The sequence below is a fragment of the Brassica oleracea genome, chromosome C6 (genome assembly GCF_000695525.1).
Source record: "Brassica oleracea var. oleracea cultivar TO1000 chromosome C6, BOL, whole genome shotgun sequence".
In the NCBI taxonomy this organism is placed as follows: domain Eukaryota; kingdom Viridiplantae; phylum Streptophyta; class Magnoliopsida; order Brassicales; family Brassicaceae; genus Brassica; species Brassica oleracea.
In genome coordinates this window covers 4,970,667-4,995,854 of record NC_027753.1, presented here as the reverse complement: position 1 = coordinate 4,995,854, position 25,188 = coordinate 4,970,667, and the positions used below count along the sequence as shown (strand labels likewise).

At 35.5% G+C, this 25,188-nt stretch overlaps 5 protein-coding genes across 5 annotated transcripts; all 5 read left to right on the top strand.

Annotated features, from left to right (window-relative positions):
- The first annotated feature begins 7,530 nt into the window (after window positions 1–7,530).
- LOC106299700 (stigma-specific STIG1-like protein 3) lies at window positions 7,531–8,008 on the top strand. The gene has a single exon (XM_013735748.1). It carries the CDS (start codon window positions 7,550–7,552, stop codon window positions 8,006–8,008), a length of 459 nt encoding a protein of 152 aa, XP_013591202.1. The 5' UTR covers window positions 7,531–7,549.
- Window positions 8,009–10,775: 2,767 nt separating this feature from the next.
- LOC106297282 lies at window positions 10,776–14,424 on the top strand. The gene is made up of 6 exons (XM_013733557.1): window positions 10,776–12,114; window positions 12,203–12,294; window positions 12,478–12,838; window positions 12,917–13,210; window positions 13,399–13,732; window positions 13,797–14,424. Exons 1-6 carry the CDS (start codon window positions 10,776–10,778, stop codon window positions 14,422–14,424), a joined length of 3,048 nt encoding a protein of 1,015 aa, XP_013589011.1.
- A 1,642-nt stretch (window positions 14,425–16,066) lies between these two features.
- Window positions 16,067–19,537, top strand: LOC106298273. The gene is made up of 13 exons (XM_013734371.1): window positions 16,067–16,324; window positions 16,413–16,460; window positions 16,888–17,013; window positions 17,099–17,419; window positions 17,581–17,677; window positions 17,815–17,860; window positions 18,200–18,293; window positions 18,490–18,561; window positions 18,645–18,703; window positions 18,788–18,856; window positions 18,946–18,997; window positions 19,085–19,162; window positions 19,272–19,537. Exons 1-13 carry the CDS (start codon window positions 16,190–16,192, stop codon window positions 19,332–19,334), a joined length of 1,260 nt encoding a protein of 419 aa, XP_013589825.1. The 5' UTR covers window positions 16,067–16,189; the 3' UTR covers window positions 19,335–19,537.
- Window positions 19,538–19,784: 247 nt separating this feature from the next.
- Window positions 19,785–20,918, top strand: LOC106299650 (AP2/ERF and B3 domain-containing transcription factor At1g51120-like). The gene has a single exon (XM_013735709.1). It carries the CDS (start codon window positions 19,887–19,889, stop codon window positions 20,916–20,918), a length of 1,032 nt encoding a protein of 343 aa, XP_013591163.1. The 5' UTR covers window positions 19,785–19,886.
- A 2,258-nt stretch (window positions 20,919–23,176) lies between these two features.
- LOC106299505 (AP2/ERF and B3 domain-containing transcription factor At1g50680-like) lies at window positions 23,177–24,289 on the top strand. Its single transcript, XM_013735587.1, has one exon. The coding sequence runs from the start codon at window positions 23,253–23,255 to the stop codon at window positions 24,252–24,254; it is 1,002 nt and encodes a 333-aa protein (XP_013591041.1). The 5' UTR covers window positions 23,177–23,252; the 3' UTR covers window positions 24,255–24,289.
- Window positions 24,290–25,188: the final 899 nt, after the last annotated feature.

The window sequence follows — 25,188 nt, the reverse complement described above, 5'->3', positions numbered from 1 at the left end:
GCTCTTGGAACTTGATGAAAACTCCCAACTTCGACTCCTTCAGCTCTTCATATTCGTCATCATGAAGAGCTTTCTTTAAAGCAGTATGCAACGTCCAACAAGTATGATACGAAATGTTATTCATTGTGGGGGGCTCTTCCCCTAATGTATGTATCCTACGGGGGAGTTCTGGTATATCCATTTTTTTTGCCTGCAAAACAATCAAAGACAACCATCTCAAAACAATCAAAGACTTATAATTAAGCCGTCTGACAAGTTTTCCAGCTGAAAGACTTATAATTAAGTCGTCTGAAAAGTCTTCCAACTGGAAGACTTTCCAGACGACTTAATTATAAATCTTCCAAGACTTCTAGTAGAACATTTTAAAGACAACGTTTTATGTTCAGCTTTTCCTCAATCACTCACTCGACAGTAAGAGATATAACTTACCGGCGGCGGAGTTCAACGAGACGCCTCTAACAGAATGGGCGCTAGGGTTTCCTCTCAGATCTTAAATAGAGAAAGCGGCTGTGAGAATGGTGGTGAGAACGACGGTGATAATGATGGAGAGATAACCGGCGGTGAGAACGATGGATTAGAGAGAATCGACGGAAATCGCCTTCGAAATCGCCTTTGAGAGAAACGGCGTTAGGGTTTTCTGAATTTCGCGAAAAAGCGAATTAAAAAAAAACACCTTATATATGTCTGGTAAATAATCCGGTTAGGTTTAAAAGTACATTGTAAAATTAAAGGTTCGGTCCGGTTTGGACGACTTACTAGTAAGTCGTCTGTTGAATACTGTACATCAGACGACTTACTAGTAAGTCGTCCCAGACCCTAAATTTAACCCCTAAACTAAATTGACTAAATTAACTAACTAACCACGTCATAAAGCCATAGTTATACTTAAGTAGTGTTTACTATACACAGAAATAAACACACTTAGGTAAATTTAAAGTTTTCAAAAAAACATTTATTCATTCCAAAATCTAACCCTAAGAACACATACAATACTACAACATATGTTGGCAAAAGCTAAACCAAAGAATATCATGACTCACTACTTTCACTCATCTATGTTGAAAACAATTAACTTTTGTTATATCTTAATTTATATCTCTTCAAACATATGTTAATTAAATGATTTCAATTTTTCACTTATAAAAATATTTTTTACAAAATTTTTAAATTATTTCTAAGTAGAACTAGACTAGACGACTTACGGGGGTTAGAAACGTAAAAAAAAATTGGTTTTTTTGTTTGTTCACAAGGGGCTGGTTGTAATTTCAATAGTCTTTTAGGTTACTTTTGCATTTGATTCAAGTTTGGGTTTACTTTTGCATTTGAAATCAAGTTGTGAGTCATATTTGGCAATTTTCCCTCTAAAAAACTGTAAATATTTGATCCACATTGGTCTTTTTTATATATGCTATGAGTTAGATTTATTTTATATATTTATGAGAATTTGATAAAAAAAATTATAATATTTTCAATATATAGTTTATTATAGTTAATTTAAATGCTAAGATTTACCTTTTTGACAACTACCAACATTTCAATCAAAAATTTGTATCGCTGTATATATATTACAAATTCATACTTTTTGTTCATGATTTAAAAATATTATTTTATAAAATTTTGGTGAAGAAAATTTAGAAAACGTTTGTGTAATAATTCAAAAATTTTGAGTGTTATATATATATATATATATATATTATTATTAAAAATATATCATGTAAAATATATTTTTGAATTCGCCTCGGGCCTCGGAAAATCTTCGCACGGCACTGCTTGCACAGTCACCTTACAACATTATTGTAATCACTTGACAAAAATATATTTAAGTTTTATAAGTTTTCAACTTAAAACCAATTAACAATAGATTGATCCTTTTTGTCCTTTCTAATTTTTCGATGTCAAATAATTTCGTCAACATTTTCCTTTGAAATAAATGATTTTTCTACCAACTAGTCTCAACAAAATCCATTATATCTTTTCTATACAGTGTTCTTTCTTAGTTATTTCGAAAGATTGAACTTTATTTATGTGTGAATTAGCTTTGATACTATATTAATTTTTTTTTTTTAATTATAACTTGAAACCAATTGACGATAAATAGATTAGCACGAGTCTCTTATATATTACTTTGTTTGTTTCTTCTTAATTTTATTATGACCATTGTAATCAAACCATTATATTTTAGGGCAATTAAAATCAAATGTTTGATCTATTTCGATATATCGTAGATTTGTCCACACAATACAAAGAAAATTTTCATTTAAAAACTAGATTTTGATCAAAACTATCATTCTTACTTTCCTGATAAATTGTTAATTAATGAAAACAACAAAAGGTATGGATTACATCACAGAAAACTTAGTTGATATACCTAGTAATAGCTAGTACTCTAGTAGTTTGATGATACGTTATACAAAGCACACCATATGGCATGATATCAAGTGGCACGTTCGTTTGACATTAACAAATTTAAGTACTAATAAATATTGCAGAAAAAATTGATATGCATATAATATATATATATATATATATATATACGTATATCAAATTGTCAATCACATAAATAGCTTATTTTTTTATATAATTTTCGACCCCTTTTGAGAATTAAAATTTAATGGGAAAACCGTTTTTTTAGAGCAAAAAAATAGTAACTATGTCCCTTTAGACTAATCTATATTTTGTGTCATATTTTTCTATAATACCCTTTAATATTTATGAAAATAATTTTAATAAATAGTTTTACAAACAAAAAAAATTTGGAAAAATAGTAACATTTGTTAAAATACCTATATGAACTTAATGATATATTTTCCAGTTATAAAAAAGTTAAAATTATAAATTTCAGATTATGTTCTAAAAAAAGTAGAAATGACATTCTACGAAGTAGAAAACGAAATCTACTTTTTTCATTGAATCTACAATGTTTAGAATACGTGATCTACGTAAATAGGAGTATTCTACAAATATGTAGAATACACATTCCGCGCTTAACCTACCATTCTAAAATTCTTAGAAATCAAAATCTACACATTAATCTAATTCTAAAACATGTAGAAACCGACTTCTACAGATTTACTATAAATCTAAAACATGTAGAAATCAAATTCTAAACATTACTATAATTCTAAAAAACTGTAGAAACTGATTTCTACATATTAGTTGTATTCTACGGATAAGAAATCAGTTCCTAAAAATCTGGAAACAAAATATTTGAGAATATTCACTTTTATATTTTTTAAAAAAATCGATTTTTAAAAAAAAAACGAAAAAGGAACCAAAAAAAGCGACAAGTCGATTTGAGAATATTCACTTTCATCCCAGAGAAATCGAGTTTAAAGAGTTGAAATCATGCTTGGTTTCAAATCAAGTGGGAATCAATTCGGATATAATCATACAAAACCAAAAAAAATCGATTTGAGATTCTTTCCTCGGCACGGGATCGATCGATCTATTCTTACAGATCGGTCGATCTGTGTAAATTGACCTTCGTCGATCGAGTGAAATGGACCAGGTCGATCAGTATATATTTCGCGTTTTTTTTTTGTTCTGAATAATGATCGGGATCGATCGATCCACTATAACTTGTAAAGTGGGATCAATCGATCCCCCTTGTCGAACTCAATATATATCTTTTTAAAAAAAATTACAATTTTAAGGGCATTACTGCCATTTTGGAAAAAATTAGTCTAATAAGACATAAAGTAGTATAAATTAGTCTAAAGGGACATAGTTACCATTTTTTTGCTCTAAAAAAACAGATTTCCCAAATTTAATTTACTTTAGTTATCAGTCTTCATAAAAAGGCGGGAAACTATCTTCCATCATGATTAATTTTCCCTTTTTACATAATTTTGTACTGAAAATAAGGAATTAAAAACAATATGAAAATATATAAATTTAATTAAGAACAACATCTTTATCGGACTATCTGTCCCTTCCGGATTACTTCCCGAGTACATCCATATATCAAAACATGAACTTCACGTTTTGAAAGAGAAAAGAGGTGGCACATCTGAGATCACAATTTGACACATTCCAGTAGATCTGTTGGAACATTTAGAAGGCGAGGAACGATAATTTTAATAGGAAAGACATATTTCCAATCGATACTCTCCAACACGTGTCTCTTGAGGCAGAATGTTGGAAGAAAGCTAATGACTAGGAGGAAGCGAATGAGGATCATGACGATCCCCCTACTACGGAGGTTGAGACAGTGTCTCCTTGGATACCCCGAATCCGTACATGTCAAATTGATACATCATGGATCAATAATGGCAGCGTCAGAGGCTTAGGGTGGAGTCTTAAGGATCAGATAGGCTCAAAATACTTTGGATTACGGGTGTGTAGCAGGAGCATCTCAGCTTTGCATATTGAGATGAAAGGTTTACTCTGGTCAGCCTCATGTATGAGAGACCGAAGGATAACCTCGGTACGGTTTGAGACGGACTGCTCGGACTTAGTGGACATGAGTACAAACTCGATGGATTGGCTATTCTTCGCAACAGAGATCGAAGTGTTCCAGAGGTTACAAGAAGACTTCGAGGATGTGAGCATGTCTCATATTCCTCGGAGTCGGAATGGCCGGGCAAATGCGTTAGCAAATGATGCAATGACCAGAGGCTATATTTTTTCCTATATAGATCAGACCCGGACAGATGGAAATGCTCTTCGGAGAATCGGCTCGTTTGTTCTCCACTTGATCTAGCCTAGATGGGTAGACGACAAAAAAAAAATTAAGAACAACATCTAAGACCGATTCAAGCCTGATTAACTACAGATTGTAAGGTATTGAAATATTTAAAATATATAACTATCTTCATTCAAAAGGTACATGTCAGCTCCAAAAAGATATAAACAATCTCATATATCCAAAGCAACCAGTGGCAGTACACCTGAAGTTGGACGATAAAAAGATCTAAGTAGAAAAGAGAAACTGATAATGCTGAGCCTATCAAGTGATAAACACATAGGTAACAATTCAAAACCACTCCAAAAAACTCTGACCAGGGATGAAGAGTACATTTGCATCAAAAAACCAAAGAGATATCAATACCATAATTATGATTAATTTACCAGAACTAAAAATGTGAGCCTAACGAAGGAATATTCAAGGAAAATAATTATTATAATTATTCTGTCGACGGTGTACGAGAGGGCACCAAGACTTGGAACGAAAGTCTCGATCAATCTATTAGATATTTGATTAACGTTGCTTCACCATGCAGCATGCCTTTATTTTCTCGTCCAGCCACACTTTTACGATCACATTCTGACTCCTTGATAGCCGGTTTATCCTTCACATTCTCCCCACTTTTAAGCATATATAACTCGATCAAGCTGGGCACATTGTATTACACTAGCTAGTAGCCTAGTATTTTATTGATTATAAAACACTTAAAAATTAATATGCCATTTTATTGGTTTAAGTCGTTTTAGTGGAGAAGGTTTTTATTCTATCGTTTTTCGTTACTAAAACTGAGTTTTCAACGTAATGCACGTCATTTCAGCTGCCATAAGTTTTATATTAAGACCTTGGAGGCTAGGACTATACTACTCCCTCCGTTTGATATTGCAAGTAATTTTAGAAAAAATATTTTTGTTTCAAAATGTAAGTAATTTTCGTATTTCTAAGTAATTTTTACATTTATTGAATACAGTGTGACCAATCAAATTAAATAGATTTATTTTTTATTGGTTAAATTATATCTAACCTATTTATTATAAAATACTTTTTAAAAACATAATAATTTTCTTAATCTTCGTGCTTTTATCCAAAACTACTTATATTATGAAACGGAGGGAGTATCAAATTGAAACCTAAACACTGAATCTTACGCACTTTCTACATGGTACATTGATTATGGATGCACTAATTGTGCTTAAAAGTTATTTCAGAATCGCTCATTTTGTTTATCTTGCATGTGGGTGGGCTACTTTCACATCTGCCATAAATTTTACGTTGACCTAGGGGGCTAGGACTATAACAATTTGAAACCTACAGATAGAATCTTACGCAGTTTTTACCTGATACATCGATGATTCAGTAACCGTACTTAGAAGTTAGATCAGAATATATCGTTTTTCAAAAAAAGATCGTTCATTTTGTTTATATCTTTTTTTTTTTTGCAACTTTTTTTCTATTTAAAGCATGAGAAAGAAAAAATACAGGCTAGCCAAGCCTTAGTGTTATGGGCTTTAGCCCAGTAGGAAATCTAACACATCAAGTTACAAAACTTTAATCAAACAAAGATGGGAGCGTTAGGAGCCGGAGGATCGAGTAAGACGGTTGCAACAATTAGGTTGTAGACTCGACCCAGAACTGAAACATAGTTGAGGCCACTGAGGGATTTGCTTCGCGGAGGCTGTTGATTCTGTTCTTCACAGTACGATCCATGGAGGCAGCTAATGAGTCAATAGAGCGGTAAGTGTTTCGGTGAAGTCTAGAATTCCTCTCGGCCCAGAGAGAGTAGATTGTTAATTTCCAGACCAAGCAACATAATTTCTTATACCACGCAGGGCCAGTAAGAGATTGCAGAGCAGTGATCGAGGAGACCCAATTCACTGGCATAGTTAGACGTAGGCGCACCGAGAACATGTGGCTACTTTCACATCAGTCAGGTGTGCTAAGTTTGAACTCAAGAAGCATAATATATGAATAGTTATTGATCCAATACAGAATTATATAAATATATAATCGATGACAAGAAGAAATAAAATGGTATAAAATATATATAGTCAATTAGCCTTTAATTATATAAAATAGATATATATTCCTACTTCCTCCGTTCACAATTGGATCTAAAAGCATCCTCAATGCTACAACCTCTCAGATGGGTTGTTATCAGATTTATATTTATTTAATTAAATATATTTTGTTATAAATAGTTAAACCAATTATAAAATGACACATGCATGTGTAGAGTATATACTCTCTCAGTATCACTTTAAGTGGTGTTTTATGAGAAAAAAAATTGTTTCATTTTAAGTGATGTTTTCAAGTTTCCATGTGTAAAGTAAATGCAATTTTATGTTTTTGACTATTTGTATTCTGCAGTATAATTTTTTATTGGTTGAATTTTTTATATAAACGAGAAAAATTGAATAAAATTTTGTAATTTCATAATCGGTGTGCAAAAACCTTAAACCTCACTTATTGTGATACAGAGGGAGGAGTGTGATTTTTCATTTGAGAAATTTCTATTTTTTTATTATTGAGATATACAATGAGAAGCAACCTACGAAAATACGGAAGAAAAATAAGTGAGGCCAAAACAAATACACAAACTTACGCTACAAAACAAAAACCAGTTGTTTGAATATGAACTTGAACTTGTAAAATTCTTGGAACACTAGTTACAAATTTTTTGGACTTTGTGAAAAAAATATTCAACATTAATGAAGAATTATTCAAACGTACTCTACTCATTCCACCACATGTATGGCTACTGTAAAATAATGACTCGTCAAACCCTATATAAACTATATATATATTCTTCGTCCTTCACAAACATTTCACGCCCCCATATCTCTCTCTCTACGAGCAAAAAAGAAAATGGGGCTTAAGAATATCGTTCTGGCAATATTTCTAATTGCCATAACCATCATCATACTGATTTCTACAGTATCCGTTAGCGATAGCGAAACAGAAACGCATATGCAAACGCAAACGCTCGTTACGAAGGAACTTCCTAGGGTGAGTCGTTTCCTAGCGCAAAACGAGAAGAAAGGTCATCGCAACCCTAACGCGGCTGATCATTGCAACAAGAACGAGGAGATATGCAAGAGTCAAGGATCGTCCAACTCCACAATGGCTTGTTGTAGCAACAAGTGTGTTGATGTGGCGTACGATAACGATAATTGCGGCGCATGTAACAACCAATGCAAGTTCACGCAGACTTGTTGTGGAGGAGAATGTGTTTACTTGGCTTATGATAAGAGGCATTGTGGGGAGTGTTACCATCGTTGTTTGGTTGGTGACGTTTGTGTCTATGGGTTGTGTAATTACGCTTGATATATGTGGTTAGTTAGTTTTTCTATAGTAAACTTTGCTATGTTTACTAATGTTCCAGTTAATGTGATTTTATAATATATTATTCTTGTTTGGATTGTTGATTTCTTATATAGAAACTTGGATCAAGAAATTGATAAAAATATGTTGGTTTTCTTAGTGTTTGATATTGCGAGAAGATTCAACGAAATGGAAAAGCACTAGTCCGTGGGTGTTCTTGGGTTAGTAGCTGCAAGATTTATACTATTGTAAAATCCAAATATTGTAACTTAATAATGCCTAACAAGCTAAACCATGCTCGTTTTTGTAACTGGACGATGTTTACATATGTTGCATTGAAACGGTGCTTTAGTATGATTTTTATACATAATTTTTATATTTAGTTGTTGACTTGTTGTAGATGTTTAATTTGTCCATTTTTGTTTCACAAAGTACTTAATGCAACTAATTACAAAAATAAAATTTACATCATTTATTTAAAAAGTAATAATTTTATATGTTTATTAAAAATAAATAGAAACAGTTCTAAGAAATTTTCTTTCCGAAATTCCAACAAAATTCCAAAATTTTATTTTAGAAAAGCTTTGTATTACTTAAGGAGCTGTTTCTATTAGTAAGCATTGCCAATTATTTGAAACCCTTACTTAAGTGAATCTTATGATATTTAATTTGGGGTTTTCTCCAAAGTTAAATACAATTTAAGTACTACGATGGGCAATGGAGAGTATGCTCCATCACTCGACATGTCACAGCTTTGAGACGGATTGCAAGGATTTGATCACCATAATCAAGGAATCTCATGATTGACCAAACTTTGCAACATAATTGGAAAGGATAGAGACTCTACAAATATGCTCTCCGGACTTTAAAATCATTCATATTCCATGAGCGCAAAATCAAATTTCGGATTATTTAACTACGATTGCGAAATCTTTCTACAGGGATCTATGTTTTATTGGTTATCAAACCACCTCAAATTTGAGTAATATAATAGTCTCGTTGTCGAAAAAATTCACTAAACAATTTAATCAAAGTAAACACAATTGTGTATCAACAAAGTTAAACTTATTTGTGGTATTTCTCTGTAATGGTGACTCATATTTAATTAATAATTAAACACAATCGTTTAACAAGTTCATTAAACAAAATTTTTCAATAGCTGCATTAATTTAAATCAAATCTTGCAATAACGTCGAAATCAAACAAGGAGAATAAACAAAGTATGCAATTGTTTAACAAGTTCAAAACCAGCAAATGACACGATCCAAGAAACAAAAGTACAAGAATTTAGTAATAACTTAATAAAGTCAATTTGTGATATTCGAAGTTAATAACGCTAGATCCTAAACTTTCTTAGATGCCTACTGCCTAGATCTCATTTAACTCAGTACAAGATTAGAATTACACAAGCTTTTCATTAAGATTGTAATGGATTCATATTTTTGTGAGAGTAATCTCCCTCTCAAAGTTGACTACAAAATCAAAAGTTACAGTATATTCATGAAGATTACAATCAGACTGACGCAATGTTGTTCAACCCATTGTTAGCCCTATTGATCCATGCTTAAAATACCAAGATAAGTAAATATAAAATTCACAACATCGAGAGGTTGCTCCTCTGTTTCTTGTCTGTAGGCTGTTGTTGATTCAGAGCTGGAGGTTCGGTGACACGGCCACGGCGGCGGGCTCCACGGTGAAGCTCAGGCATAGCTCAAACCCCATGCAATCGAGACGGGACAGAGAGAGTCGTCCGATCATTATAGTCCGATCGAAACGAGGGTCTGGATCATGTCGGATTTGGAAAGAGATCACAAGTCACTTTGTTATCAATTGATTTTGAGTTTGAAACTTTATGATATATAACATTGTAAAATATTATATTCTTGCATTAAAACATAACATTTATCAAGTAGACGGTGGTTTAGTGATTCTTCAACTCTACTTCAGAGATTTGATTATATTCTGAATACAGTTTAATTAACGGTATATTGGAAGAAATTATGGACAGAAAGATGAAAACATTACAATTTAAAAAGAAGATCATGTGACAGTCCACTTATTATCAGTAAATATTTTGAGTTAGAAATTCACATAACTCAACATTTACCAAGTAAGTAAATAGTGTCTAATGATTCTTGAGAGTTGAGACTCTGAGAGTACTCAAGTATGCTAGTTACGTTCAACTATGCTTGAGAAGGGTTTTAACATGACAGTCTCAAATTTTACTAAGACCCTGTTCAAAAAAGTTAATTATATATTTAACAATATAATAAAATAGTTTTAAAAGTTAATATATATATATATATATGTATCTGAGGTTTTTTTCCAGATTATCAACTATAAGTCTAAGAGTATATCTAAAAATTTAAAATTTTGAACCGAATTTATGTATTTATTTTTTAAAATATTTTTTTAACTATTAGACTTGTGCTCTGTTGGACAGCTCCAATAACACATGCTATTAGACGGCTATGTGTATCTAAAATGCAATATCTAAAAATGCAGTTTTTGTAAAATAGTCTTTTTCTCTGCTTTAGTTATATCTATTTTCAATCTAAATAATCTTTTTGGTAAAGTTTTTGGCTCACTTATAACTTATTAGAAAAAATCCGAGAAATAATCCGTTTATAAGCAAATAAAATGTAGTAAAGGATTCTGTTATAATTTGAACTGAACATTATTTCAATACGACAGTTGTTTGGTTTTTTAGGTTGGAAACGCTGCGTTTTGACTAGGCGATTTTGAAGGCGACGGAGATCTGGTTTTCGTGATGGATACGGCCAATCCGCCGGGGATTCTAAACCCTCTGGAGGATAGATCGGTAATCATGGGGGAAGATAAGAAGGAATCAACCGTGGAGAAACAAGAGAGGAGCTCGATTTTGACGGAAGAGAAGAGCTGGGTTTCGGCGGCTCAGGATAAGAAAAGTTTGAGGAAGTATGAGGTAGAGATATCAACACAGGATGGGAAGAACAAGGTGGTGATACCAGATGAGGTCCTTGCGAATTCAACGCCGCTGTGGGATGATTTTATCGTCGGGAAGTTTCTGGATCTCGCTCCTCACATGGCAAAGGTTCATATGGTGGTGAACAAGATATGGAAGTATGGAGAGTTAGAATCGAAGGTGGATGTTTATGATGTAAATGCGACAATGATGAGATTTAGGATCTCAAATCCTAAAGCTCGCGAAAAGATCCTAAAAAGGGGTATGTGGAACATTGCTGGAGTTCCCATGGTGGTGACAAAGTGGACTCCAAAGACGGAGGAAGAGAAGCAGGAGGAGACTGCGATTCCTATGTTGATTCATTTGAGGAAGGTGCCATTGCACATGTATTCTTGGCAAGGTCTTAGTTTCATGACTAGCACCGTGGGGTTTCCTGATCGACTGCATCCTGAGACGATTGCATGTACTAATCTTGAGGAAGCAAAAGTTTTTGTGAATGTTGATGTCTCTAAGCCTTTGCCCAAAGAAATCGACTTCACTAAGGAGGGGAAGGAGTTCGCGGTGGAATTTCACTACCCTTGGTTCCCATCAAAATGCAATCTATGGAGCAAGTGGGGTCATACTGAGAAGGTATGCGTTATGAATGGAAAAGAGAAGAGAAGAAAGGAAGCTCCACAAGAGCTAAGGGATGCTAGTGGGGCTAAAACTGTCGCGCAACACTCTCCTATTGAGGAAGGTAAACAGGAGATAGTTCCCACTGTGAAGAGTCCCCAGATAGTGGAAAATGATAAATTGGAGGAAGATGCAGTAAGTGTTCAGAAGGAAAGCAAAGTATCAAACTGGTCATTGGTCTCTCCAACGAAAGTAGGGAGGTCTCAATCACCGCAGGGACACGCTCCTGAAGTACAGATATCTGCTTCAAAGTTCTCGGTACTCAGTGTGGATGTATCAGAAGAGGTAGAGGAAGGAGAATTTTTAGTGGAGGATCAGGAGGATAATGAGGAAGAGGAACTGGAGATTAGTGAAAAGACAAAAGATTTGGAAGAAGATCAGATAGAAGATGACATATTAGCTCAACAAAGTAGAGGCAAGGATAAGGTGGGTGCTCCGAGAGGGAGGAGAAGAGGTCAGAAGGCAAAAGCTCTGGATGCAAATCCATTAAAGAGTAAAAGGTCTTCTCGAAGAAATAACTAATATGTCGTGCTTCTTCTGGAATGTGAGAGGCTTTAACAAACCTTTAAAATATTCTGTAGTCAAGGAGTGGATTCGAAACAAAGATATGAAGTTTGGTTGTCTGCTAGAAACAAGGATTAAAGAAAGGAATGCAGAGAGAATTATGAAGGAGGTATTTCAAGAGTGGTCTGTTATGACAAACTATGATTGTAGTCAAGGAGGTAGAATCTAGGTTTTATGGAGGGAATCTGTTCGTCTGCCACCGGTGTACAAATCAGATCAGCTAATTACTTGTTCAGTGGGGTTGGAAGATAATGAGGAGTTTCTGTGCACTTTTGTCTATGCGAGAAATCAGGTAGAAGAAAGAAAAGAGCTGTGGGAGGATCTTTGTAATCACCATAACTCTGCTATGTTCAAAAATAAGGAGTGGGTGATAATGAGAGATTTCAATAAGATTTTGGATGGTGAAAAGAATTCGAGGTTTGAAAGGTTGAGAACACTGCCTAGAGGTATGAGAGATTTTCAGAGAACGATGTTGCATTGTCATCTTTCTGACCTGGCTTATCAAGGACTGTTATTTACTTGGAGCAATAAACAAGAAGAAGACATCATCTGCAAAAAGTTGGATAGGGTCATTATGAATGATGCTACACTTCATTGGTTTTCAACTGCTTATTCTGTATTTGAGCCTGGAGGCTGTTCAGACCACATGCGATGTATGATTCAGTTGAAGCCACCACAAGAAAAAATTTGACGTCCCTTCAAATATGTGAATGCTATTGGAGCTTTATCAGGGTTTCTTCCAATGGTGGAGGAGTATTGGAAAACCACTAAGACTCTCTTTCATTCCACTTCAGCAATGTACAGATTCTCTAAGAAGTTGAAGCAGCTGAAGCCGATGATCAGAGAATTGGGTCGAAATGGGTTGGGGAATTTAACTAAAAGAACTAAGGAGGCATATGAGAAGCTTTGCGATAAACAGAGGAGTACGCTTGCTAATCCGGGTGAAGTAGCAACACAGAAAGAAGCTGAAGCCTACGAGAAGTGGCTGCATGTAGCTAACCTTGAAGAGGACTTTCTAAAGCAGCGTGTGAAGTTAGACTGATTGGACGTCGGAGATCAGAACAATAAGACATTTCACAATGCTATAAGGACACGACAAGCTCAGAATATGATAAGGGAGATAAGGTGCTTGGATGGGAATACTGTTACAAATCACCAGGATATTAAAAAAGAGGCTGGGAGGTTTTTTCTGAGCTCTTGAATCTATGTCCAGCTGAGTATCAAGGAGCTACGGAGGATGAGCTAAAAGATAACTTGGATTTCAGATGTAGTTTGGAGGATTGTAGTATGTTGGAGGCGGAAGTAACTAAGGAAGAGATTCATAAGGTTCTTTTTGCCATGCCAGCTAGCAAATCACCTGGTCCTGATGGGTTTCCATGCGAGTTCTTCAAAACTACATGGTTTATCATTGGTCATGACTTCACGGTAGCTATTCAGTCGGTTTTCAAGTTTGGTTTTCTCCCTAAAGGGGTAAACTCCACGATACTAGCTCTGATCCCTAAGAAGACGGACTCTATGGAGATGAGGGATTACATGCCGATTGTGCTGTAATATTTTATACAAGGTAGTGTCAAAGATACTAGCTAACAGATTGAGGAATTTATTGCCAAGAATAATCTGCGAGAACCAGTCAGCTTTTATCAAAGGTCGATTGCTCATGGAGAATGTGCTCTTGGCTTCAGAAATGGTGAAGGATTATCACAAGTCTTCAATATCTCCAAGGTGTGTAATGAAAATCGACATCTTTAAAGCTTTTGATTCTGTTCAGTGGGAGTTTGTTCTGAAGGGATTAAAAGCATTGGGTTTTCCGGAAAAGTATATACATTGGATTAAGCTGTGTATTACGAGTCCGTCTTTCTCGGTTCAAGTGAATGGGGATCTTGCTGGCTACTTTCAGAGTGCGAGGGGTCTGAGACAAGGCTGCTCACTTTCTCCTTATCTCTTCGTGTTATGTATGAATATCCTATCTAAGAAGATTGATAGAGCAGTGTTAGAGCAAAAGTTCAAATACCACCCCCGGTGCAAATCTCTCTCCCTCACCCACTTGTGCTTCGCGGATGACTTGATGGTGTTTGTTGAGGGATCAAAAGAATCCATTGAAGGTGCTATTGAGGAGTTTAATGACTTTGCGGTATGGTCAGGGTTGAAGATCAGCATTGTGAAATCCACAATCTATATGGCTGGTGTCTCTGCAGAAGAGAGGACAAGAATATTATCAAACTTTCCCCTAGCTGTGTGAGGTACTTAGGTCTCCCGCTTATGACTCAGGCTATGAGAAAGCAAGATTATCAGCCTCTAGTAGAGAAAATAAGAGGTAGGATCAACACTTGGACCACTCGTTTCCTATCTTACGCAGGCCGGTTGTTGCTGATCAAAGCTGTCCTCATGAGTATTGTCAATTTCTGGTCTACTGCACTTAGACTTCCGAGTCAGTGTATTAAAGAAGTAGAGCAACTTTGTTCAACATTTCTGTGGACTGGTCCTAATCTTAAGACTACCGGAGCTAAGGTTGCGTGGACTGAAGTCTATAAGGAAAAAGAAGAAGGTGGTTTGGGACTAAGGCCTCTTAAAGAAGTAAACAAAGTTAGTGGTTTGAAGCTTATTTGGAGACTGTTGAATGGGAATTCGTTGTGGAGCAAATGGGTGAAGGTTAACCTGTTGAAGAAGAAGAGTTTTTGGGAAGTAAGAACTGATATGCAAACAGGATCATGGATGTGAGAAAATTGCTCAAGCTCAGGGAGGTTGCTAAGAGTTTCTACAGGAAAGAAATTGGTAATGGACGTCACACTTCATTTTGGTTTGATAAATGGTCAGAGAGAGGAGAGAGAGGAGTTCTGGTTGACTTACTGGGAGCTAGAGGCTTTATCGATATGGGTATTAGAAAAAAATCTACTGTTGAAGAAGCAATCCTCTGTTTTCGTAGGAGAAGAAGGCATCGTGTGGAGATTCTGAATGAGATTGAAAAGAAGTTGGCAAGGTTGAAAGACAAGTTGTGTGTCGAAGTTGAAGATGTTAGCCAGTGGAGAAGGGCGTCGGGCTTTAAAAAAGTTTTCTCGACTTGTGAGACTTGGAGACTGATTAGAGAAGAGAAGGATAAATGCGACTGAGCTAGTTGTATTTGGTTCTCGCAAGCTACCCCGAAATACGCATTTATGGCTTGGTTGGCTAACCTGAACAGACTATCTACTATGGGTAGGATTGTTCGGTGGAGTCAAGGAGTGGATACTACTTGTGTGCTTTGCAAGAACTCACCGGAAGACAGGAGTCATCTGTTCTTTGAGTGTGCTTATTCATCTCAAGTTTGGGAAGGTCTCAGCAGAGGAATCATGGGAACTTCTTTCACAAACTCTTGGTCTGATATAGTGCAAATAATTGTTGGAAGATCAATGGAAAAAAAGCTGCTCTTTTGTCTCAGGTACACTTTTCAGATTGCAATTCATGCACTGTGGCATGAGAGAAATAGAATCAGGCATGGAGAAAAAATGTTGCCATTGATAATTTTGAAGAAAATGTTGGATAAGGGAGTGAGAAACAAGTTGAGTCAGTTGAGATCAAGGAGAGTGAAGGGAATGGAGGATACATTGCAAATATGGTTTGGCACAAGAGGGTGATAGTATTAAGGAGTAATCTCAGTACATAAATTAGAGTAAATGATGCACTTTTGATGTATAAAGGTTTTTTTTATGAATAAAAATTTAACATTCATTCAAAAAAAAAAATGTAGTAAAAAATGCAAATCATTTTGAATTGGGTCTCATCGTGATTTCAATAAAGTTTGGAGTTACTTTTGTAAATAGTTTTCAAAATCATTTTAAATTGGGTCTCATCGTGATTTCAATAAAGTTTGGAGCTACTTTTGCAAATACTTTTCAAAAGAGATAAATAAGTGAAACTTGGCGATCGAGCGAGCGCCGGAGAATATTTTTTTGTTTGAACTAACAGTCGCGGCAAGGTGAGATCGAAGCAGATCTCTCGCCGGAAAACACCCAAACCGTTTCGCATCAATGGTGAAGGCACTGCAAGGCGCGGCTCAGAATCTGCCGGCGGATGTGAACCAATTGATCGATCAGTTGGAGCGTCACTGCTTGGCTCCCGATGGATCTCTTGTTACCAAATCAGCCTACTACGATCTCCAACTCGTAATCTCTGTTTCATCTCTTACGAGTATTAGGTTCAGATTCGTGTCCTTAATCATTTAATTATAAGCTTTTGTTGTCGACATTGCAGGCCAGAGAGGAGATGTCTCGGGAGAGACTGCGTTATTTGGAAGCTATGGTAACACCTTATCTCTTCTTCCTGATTTTCATTCTCTTAGTCCAAATTAGGGTTTGGTATTTTGTAGTTCATGGGCCCCATTACTAGGCCTGGGCGTTCGGGTTTTCGGGTCGGATTGGTCGGTTCTTTTCTAGTAGAGGATTTTTGGAACCATATAGATATCCATAGAATATTGGTTCGGTTTCGGATCAGTTCTATTCGGTTTAGATCATTTTTTTATTGGGTTAGGATTTATTTGGGTCGGTTCTTATCATGTCGGGTCTTTCAGGTAAAAGAAAGTTTTGGAACCCATTTATGAAGCTAGAGTTTTGGATTGGTTTTGGTTGTAGATTCCGGTTTAGATTTGCAGGTCCTGGTAAAATGCTACCCATTACCTTGGGATATCTACATTGACGGTTTTTAATGGGCTGCGTTTTTCAAATGGTAGGCTATCTATTGTGAAGCTGCAGCTATGGTAGAAGAATATCAGCAAGCTCTTTCAGTGGCTAACCATGGAGGTACTCGGGATGTTCAGGGTCTTTACCCTCAACTTGGCTTGAAGAATTCTCCTCAGGTCTTTAATCTAAACAATGTATTTTTCTTTTCTGGAGTTTTCAATTTTGTGTGATTTATGAGCAAAATCTTTGTTTTATTTTCAGGTTTATGAGACTCTAGAGCATAGGTTGGTGGTTGCTGAGGCAGCTCAGAAGCTGAGGCTACCTCTTATTTCGGATGATGGTGAAATTCATGAGGAAGAGATCGAAAAGTGGAGTATGCTATCGAGGAGCTCTCTTGATAGTGCAACCACGAGTTTTACGATCAGCTCCGCTTCTAACTCGGTGAACTATCCGAATAGCTCTGCAAACAGCGTTGCTTTTGGTGCTGCTGACACTGATGGAGTTGGTGGTGTGCCGAATCGCTTTCTTGGAATTACACCTGCGTATCTGTCATATGTCCAGCTCCAAAATACTATGTCCATGGTACTGTGAGGTCATATTGTGTCTTGTATTGGTTTCTTCATAGCTATATTGTGCCTTCATCTGTTTTGTGCACCAATTCTTATGTTATTATGAAAAATTGGGTATATGATGGATATCTGCTGGTCTCTAATATTTGTTTCTTCTTGATAACTTTTGCTTAGGATATGGCTGACTACCAAATGTTTCTTGCTCGAGAGATAGAAGGTAGATTGAAGGACAAGTGTGATAAGTTGGCTGATGCCATTGTTGATGACACTGGTAAGATCTTCATTACCAGCATACTCTTGAGGGCAAGGTCTCTTGTTCCTTACTGAATTTTGTTTGTTCCTGCCTAGTGCGATACTTGGCCCTTCACGTAATGACCAGATTTTCCTGATTCTTTACATTAATTACAGATTCATCTACCGGAAATCAAAATTCAAGTGCTAGGCTCCCAGAAAGGTTAGCCTTACTGCTGACGTTTAACAATAGCTAGGAACATTTAGAAGATAAAACTTGCTTTCCTTATACCTGTTATGAACTTATGAGTATTATGAAGACTGTTAAGCTACTCCTCTGTCTACGGATGTATATCTACGTAATGTGTCATACACGTATACATATGGTAGTTCGGAGCCAAGAAAAATGAACCGTTCTTAAGATATTAGATTCATAGAGAAACAATCTTGTTGGTGATGCATAACGGGTTATAGTCTTGACAGATCAGATGACTTTGTCACACTTACCGTCCTCTGATTCTCTCCAGCACCGTGCAGTGACAATGTTTTCTTGTATTTCCAGGGTTAAGTTTATAATTGAGGAGATTGAAAGAGAAGAAGCAGCTCTACGAGAAGACCTCTACTCTGCTGATAGGAAATTTGCAGAATATTACAATGTAGGTGAAAAGTAATATGATAATCCGTTATGCAAAACGAAAACCCCATTACCTGGCTGTTATATGACACTTTTCTAAGTATAAATATTTATAGTTATGTTTCTACATTTATATCAATGCTACTGCCTATGAGTTATCCTTGTATGCCCTAGTGCTAGTAAGTTCTGATGACTGTTTTGTTTTTATTCTGAACAAGGTCCTGGAACAAATACTCGGGGTGCTTATAAAGCTTGTGAAGGATCTGAAGTTAGAACATCAACACAAATATGTAAGCGGTTTCAGTGTTTTCCAATTGATTATGTTTCTGCACAGCTCTCATTTTCCTTAAATTATATATATATATTGTTACAGGATGAGATGCAGAAGACTTGGTTGTGTAAAAGGTGTGAGACCATGAACGCAAAATTAAGGTAGCATTCTCATCCTTCGCTGTTTAGAATCTAAACTTGAGGCTATTGCAGTAACTAATGTTTTATTCATTTCTTTGCCTGAAGGGTTTTAGAACATATTCTCCTACTTGAAACATACACCCCTGAATCTATACCAGCCTTGCACAGCATCAGGTGCGGAACTCAAACTTTCCAAAAGTGTATTTTATTTCATGAACTCATGAAACCGGCTCACATCTCTGATTTTGTCGTGTTTTTTCTAGGAATTATCTAGTCGAGGCTACAGAAGAAGCTTCAGCTGCATACAACAAAGCGGTTTTTGTCTTATCTTCTCTTTCATTGCTCAGCTTTAAGCCTTCTTATCCCATCCAATAAACTAACCAAAGCCTGCAAAATGATCAGGTTACACGGCTGAGAGAATATCAAGGAGTAGATCCGCATTTTGATACAATTGCGAGACAATACCATGACATTGTTAAGGTATGTTATTACAAAATAAACGAGGATACCATTAATTACATTACTAATCCTGTGTGGGAATGCAATAACATAAATACATAATGATAATGAGAACTTGTTGTTGCTGCAGAAACTGGAAAACATGCAATGGACAATCCATCAAGTAGAAATGGACCTTAAAGCGCATGCTTGAGATCGCTACATTCTCTCTCACACGTTCATTTTGCCAACAACAGTTATGACATATTAACAAATCTGTATGGGAGAAAAGGTCAGTGCAATCTTAAATGTTTCATCAACTGCTTGCATTATTCTATAGTCGCTCGATTGCTTCAGGATTTTTGTAATATGAAAATTGTCGAGTTTCTCGTTTGCCTGAGAGATATTTTAGTTTAACCAATCAGAAAACAAGAAATAAATTAACAAAAAAAAAATTAAACAACCACTGCACATGGGATGAGAAAATAGCATAAAAACACTTAACGTTACTTTTCCTTTTTTCAGCTGCTCTTTAGTTACTTTTCTCTTACGTAACCTTTTAACAAAAAGGCAACACCAAAAAAAGGAAAATATTTTTAAATGGAAACTCATTTGCTATTAAATACCACTACTCATGCAACAAACAACACAAACTAAAGAAACATAGCACTGACTATTCCTACGATTCACGACATTCATATACCGAGCTCTACGTTGTCTATCTCTTTGCTTCCTTCTCAACCCAACTCTTTCTCTCTTTCTCGCTATGTTTCTGTTATCCTCGGTTATTCCAATGGACATTGCAAAGTCGAAGGCTTCAAACACAAGCGACTCTTACTTACCTCCCAAGAAACGGATGAGACTCAGCGAACCACCCACCGAAACTACACTAGTTTCCGCTGCTATAAAGAAGGGTTCGTTTTCAGACAACATAAAATATAAAGGAGTGGTTCAGCAACCGAACAGTCGTTGGGGAGCTCAGATTTACGTAGACCACAAACGGATATGGCTCGGTACTTTCAGTTCGGCTGCGGAAGCCGCCATGGCTTTCGATAGCGCTAGCATCAAGCTTCGAAGCTTTGACACTATCTCGGAAAGAAACTTCCCATGGTCTGATTTAACGGTCCAAGAACCGGTGTTTCAAAATGGCTACACAAGAGAAGCTGTCTTGAACATGATCAAAGACGGTTCTTACCAACGCGAGTTCATTGATTTTCTCAAAAACCGGTCTCAGGTTGTCGTGGGATTAAAACAGAACCGAAGAGATGAAGAACCCAGCAAGTGCTTCTCATCCAGGCAACTTTTTCAGAAGGAACTGACAGCGAGCGATGTAGGGAAACTAAACAGGCTTGTGATACCGAAGAAGTATGCGGTGAAGTATTTACCTTTCATAAGCGAAAGAGAAGAGGGTGAAATAGTAGAAGATGTCGAGGTGGTGTTTTATGACAGAGAGATGAGACGATGGACGTTTACGTATTGTTACTGGACAAGTAGCAAGAGCTTTGTCTTCACCAGAGGATGGATCGGTTTCGTCAGGGAGAAGAGCCTCAAGGAGAAAGATGTGATCACGCTTTACACATGTGATGTTCCGACATTAGAAGGTCAAAGCAAAAAGTTCTCGATGATCGATATCCATCGCTTTTCAGACAACGACTCCGTGGCAACTGATGAGGAAGTAAACAAGACAGTTCATGATATTTCTGATGATGTAATGAAACCAGAGAAGTTCTTTAACTCGAAGTTTGGAGAAGAAGAGAACAGAGGAGGGTTTATGTTGTTTGGTGTAAGGATCCAATAGTTTAAAGAATATATATGCGTAGCATGTCATCGAAAATAATAAATAAAAAAATTAGAAACAAAACACACTTATAACGGTATTGTGTAAACTTAGTTTTCAAACAATTAAAGGCTTAGTCTATCTCCTCTCTTATCTCTTCTCTCTCACTTCCACAAACAAAATAGTAAAAATCTGTTAAAAGATACTTTTATGGTACGCTGTATCCATAAAACAATTATATTTCTGACATGGTCAAGGATCATAACCATGTAGTAAATGATCATCAATCAAAATATCACTGTCTCATGTACCACTCTGTTGTAAATAAATTAATAAACAAATGCTAGTCACAAGGCAATGCATACTAAACCAACCTGAGAGATGGATGATCAGTAAGAAGCAGAGCGTAATTGGTCCCGAGTGCGATGGAGAAAATGTGTCACCCACTCACCCTCCAAGACTCACCTTCACAGCTCTCAGGCATTCCGTATTTGTGTAGGTGTAACTCAATTAAATAGATTAACAAAATTGGTGTCAACTATAAAATTTGAGAATACACATGAAACAGAGGAACTAACAAAGATTTAAAATGTTCCTTCTAACTATATAGTTAAGAAATTAGTTGAGCAAGAGAGCAAGGATATAAAAAAAACCGAACCGAACCAAGCCGAATTGAATCACCAAACCCAAATCAAACTAAACATCCCAACTATTTGGTTATAGTTTATATTAACCCAAATGGTTTGTGGTTTGTTTGGTTCGGTTTTAAACCAAACCAAACTGAAAACCAAAATGTTTATTTAAATAGTTAACTAAATATATTAATATTGTTAAATATATAATTTAAAATTGTTAACCATTTAACCTAAATAACTAAGCTAATTTTATACATTTTAATTTTAAATGAATACAAGATAGAGCTAACAATAAAATAAAAGAACATGATTCTTTTACACTATCATCTAATCTATTAAAACTGAAGTACAATTAGTACTTAACCCTGATTTTTAAAAATATTTACCATAGAATGTCATTGCCTTTTAATTTAAAAATCAATGTTATTAATTTGATCTAACCAAATTAATATTTTTTTATCTAATCATGATATGGTGGGCCTAAACTTTGTAACAAGAACGCTGATATGTAACCTATGTAACCTAAAATTTGTGTTTTTGTTTTTTCCTAAATTTATTATTTGGAACTAATATTAGAAATATTGTACAATACTACGTGAGCTAATATCCTAATATCACGATGGAATCTGATAAACTAATCTTACATTTCGTAATATTTATCTAAAATTTTAAAAATTAAAATGTTCACTAATGTTACCCATTGTCTAAAGTGGAATTATTGGCCACTGAAGCAAATAAATATTAACAAAATAATGATTTTTCATTGATTCCTTATTTCGGATTAATTGTTACGGCCAAAGTGATATCAATAAAATCCAAAAACTTACAAACACATAAATGAAGTACAAAATTATAATTTTATAAATTCCGCACTTTAAAAGTGCGGGTAAAAATCTAGTTATAACTTAAAATTTAATTTTGATAGTTATAACAGATTTAAAAATAATAATTTAAAATTATTAAATTACTTCTTTTATATTTTTTTTTGTTTGCATAGTCTTAATTGAGTATGTTATGTTGCTGACAAAAAAATATTTTATTGTTATTTTTGCACATATAAGTATAAAGAAATTATTGACTTAGTGATAAAATGATAATTTGTTTATGTTTTTTAAATTATATTTCTTAACCGAAGTAAAATAAATTAAAAACCAAATTGAATACAAACCAAACTTATTTCGATTTGATTTCGGTTAAAATATGCATAGAACCAAACAAACCTTCCAAAATGTTAAGTTCCTTTATCTAACAAAATTATTAGTATAGCCTATCAAAACAAGAAACAAATAAGGAAGTAGTATCATTTATATTTTGTCAAAAAATAAAAATATAGGAAGTAAAAATATTCAACCACATGGGATGATATTTTTTTTGCCAATGACCTAATTTATCTCGTTAACTGCAGTGAGATTTGTTTTTGTAAACGGCGGTGAGATTTGTTTTTGTCACAATCAAATATATCAATTTTAATGACACCAATTAAAAAGGTAAATAATTTAGGCGTCTTTAGCAATAAGGAAAGTTTATAAATACCGATATCTTCCGTCAACAAATTATAGAAACAACAACAAACGAAAAAAGGAAATTTAGTACTTGCAGAATACTCTTACCACAATTTTCGATCCTACAAATATTTATCTTAATTCACTTTCTTCCTTCAGTTCCATCTTTATCTCTTTTATTGTTTTCTTTTGGTTCTCTCTGTGACTTTGTTACCGTCATGAACACGGAAGACGCAAAGACGGAGACTCCAACAGTCTCGAGCGGCTGTTTCTTGCCTCTCAAGAAACGCGTGAAACTTCTTAGCAACCCACCAAACAGTGCCCTAGAGGTTGTGGTTTCAGGCAATGCGAAGTATAAGGGAGTGGTTCAACAACCAACCGGTCACTGGGGCGCTCAGATATACGCAGACCACAAAAGGATCTGGCTCGGCACTTTCAGATCCGCTGCTGAAGCCGCCGCGGCTTACGATAGCGCATCCATCAAGATCCGAAGCTACGACGCTAACATGCACCGGAACTTCCCTTGGAGTGAGTACACCGTCCACGAACCGGCCTTTCAAAACGAACACACGACCGAAGATGTGTTGAGCATGATCAAAGACGGGACTTACCAACGCAAATATAGAGAGTTTTTCAAGAAAGTCCAATCCAAGATTGTCGGGGGATACAACATGGTTGGATCGAAAGAAGATCAAGAATCAAAGAATTGCTTCTCGTGCACGGAGCTGTTTAGGAAGGAACTGACGCCAAGCGATGTTGGGAAGCTCAACAGGCTTGTGATACCTAAGAAGTATGCGGTGAGGTATTTGCCTTTGTTAAGAGATGATCGAAAGGAGAGAGGAGAGGGTGAAATAGGAGAAGATGTTGAGGTTGTGTTCTATGACAGGGCGATGAGACAGTGGAAGTTTAGGTACTGTTATTGGAAAAGTAGCCAGAGCTTTGTCTTCACTAGAGGATGGAATGGTTTCGTCAAGGAGAAGAGCCTCAAGGAGAAAGATGTGATCGTCTTTTACACTTGTGATGTTCCGACGTTAGAAGGTCAGAGCAAAAAGTTCTTGATGATCGATGTTCAGTGCTCTTCAGATGAAGGTTCTGCTGTATGTGATGAGGAAGTAAACGAGACTGTCCATAACAGTTCTGAGGGAGGAGTAAAAACAGAAGAAACCAAATCAGTGGAGAACAAGGGAGGGTTTATGCTGTTTGGTGTTAGGATTCAATAGCTACTTTGTTCTTAGGGACCTTTTAGTTTTATAACTAAACTCGAGTTTTTTTAGATATGATGTCACATTTTACTTTTTTGGGCTTCGATACTTAATATAAGATTGGCAACTAATATAAAACAATACTGATTCTGTTGGGAACAGAACTCCATAAATCAAATCTCTTATCATTGGTTTTTAATATATATGAATAAAAGGGTAAAATACGAAGTTTGATACCACTAGAAAGATCTTTCTTGGTAGGTCCGATGCCAAATTGCAAATTGCAAATTGAAACACACTGCGAATGGATCCAAAAATTAAAGGAAATCGTCTGGTTTCTTCATTTTCTTATTGTTTGATGACTTTTGTCTTCATCTATCTTAGTAGGAAATTGTCTAAGGTGATGGGAAATCTTTACAGGTTATTGCATTGGATGTAAATTTACCAGTAAAGCAAGCGTTCCATATACTTTATGAGCAGGTTTGGCTATATTTACCTTGATGTCAGCCTATCTTCTTTTTGGGATGCTCGTTTCTCTGCCCCTCACAGTCATGTGGCAGTCTAATGTTGTTGCATCCAGACCCGAAAGGGGAAGGAAGTGAAACTTGAAAGAACTATATTTTTTTTTTTTTTTTTTTTGGAAATAGTGAAAGTTGTTTCATAATTCATTGTGGTTTATTGAGCCGCATAAAACAAAAAATAAATGGAAACGGATAAAAAAATTTAATATAAAATTGAAATTTATGAAAATAAAAGTTCAAGATGCAGTTTACATTCGGTAGAAATTTATTGAATGGTAAAGAAACTGTAAAATTTATTGTTTTGTTTATTTATTCTTAAATTTTTGAATGGTGGAATTGAATAGCTTAACGTCTTGTTTTATTTTATTTATATTCGCGATTTGGTAGCAGCAAAAAGAGTAAAATATGAAGAAGAAACAAAATGTTATAAA

Bases quoted from the DNA above. Each gene is read 5' to 3' on its own strand.
- LOC106299700 (XM_013735748.1), top strand. From the start codon at position 7,550: ATGGGGCTTAAGAATATCGTTCTGGCAATATTTCTAATTGCCATAACC.
- LOC106297282 (XM_013733557.1), top strand. From the start codon at position 10,776: ATGGATACGGCCAATCCGCCGGGGATTCTAAACCCTCTGGAGGATAGA. The intron at 12,295-12,477 runs GTATTTCAAGAG...GCGAGAAATCAG, and splicing joins CAGAGAGAATTATGAAGGAG to GTAGAAGAAAGAAAAGAGCT. The intron at 13,733-13,796 runs GTAATATTTTAT...TTTATTGCCAAG, and splicing joins GATTACATGCCGATTGTGCT to AATAATCTGCGAGAACCAGT.
- LOC106298273 (XM_013734371.1), top strand. From the start codon at position 16,190: ATGGTGAAGGCACTGCAAGGCGCGGCTCAGAATCTGCCGGCGGATGTG. The intron at 17,014-17,098 runs GTCTTTAATCTA...TTTTATTTTCAG, and splicing joins GCTTGAAGAATTCTCCTCAG to GTTTATGAGACTCTAGAGCA. The intron at 18,998-19,084 runs GTTTTTGTCTTA...CAAAATGATCAG, and splicing joins CAGCTGCATACAACAAAGCG to GTTACACGGCTGAGAGAATA.
- LOC106299650 (XM_013735709.1), top strand. From the start codon at position 19,887: ATGTTTCTGTTATCCTCGGTTATTCCAATGGACATTGCAAAGTCGAAG.
- LOC106299505 (XM_013735587.1), top strand. From the start codon at position 23,253: ATGAACACGGAAGACGCAAAGACGGAGACTCCAACAGTCTCGAGCGGC.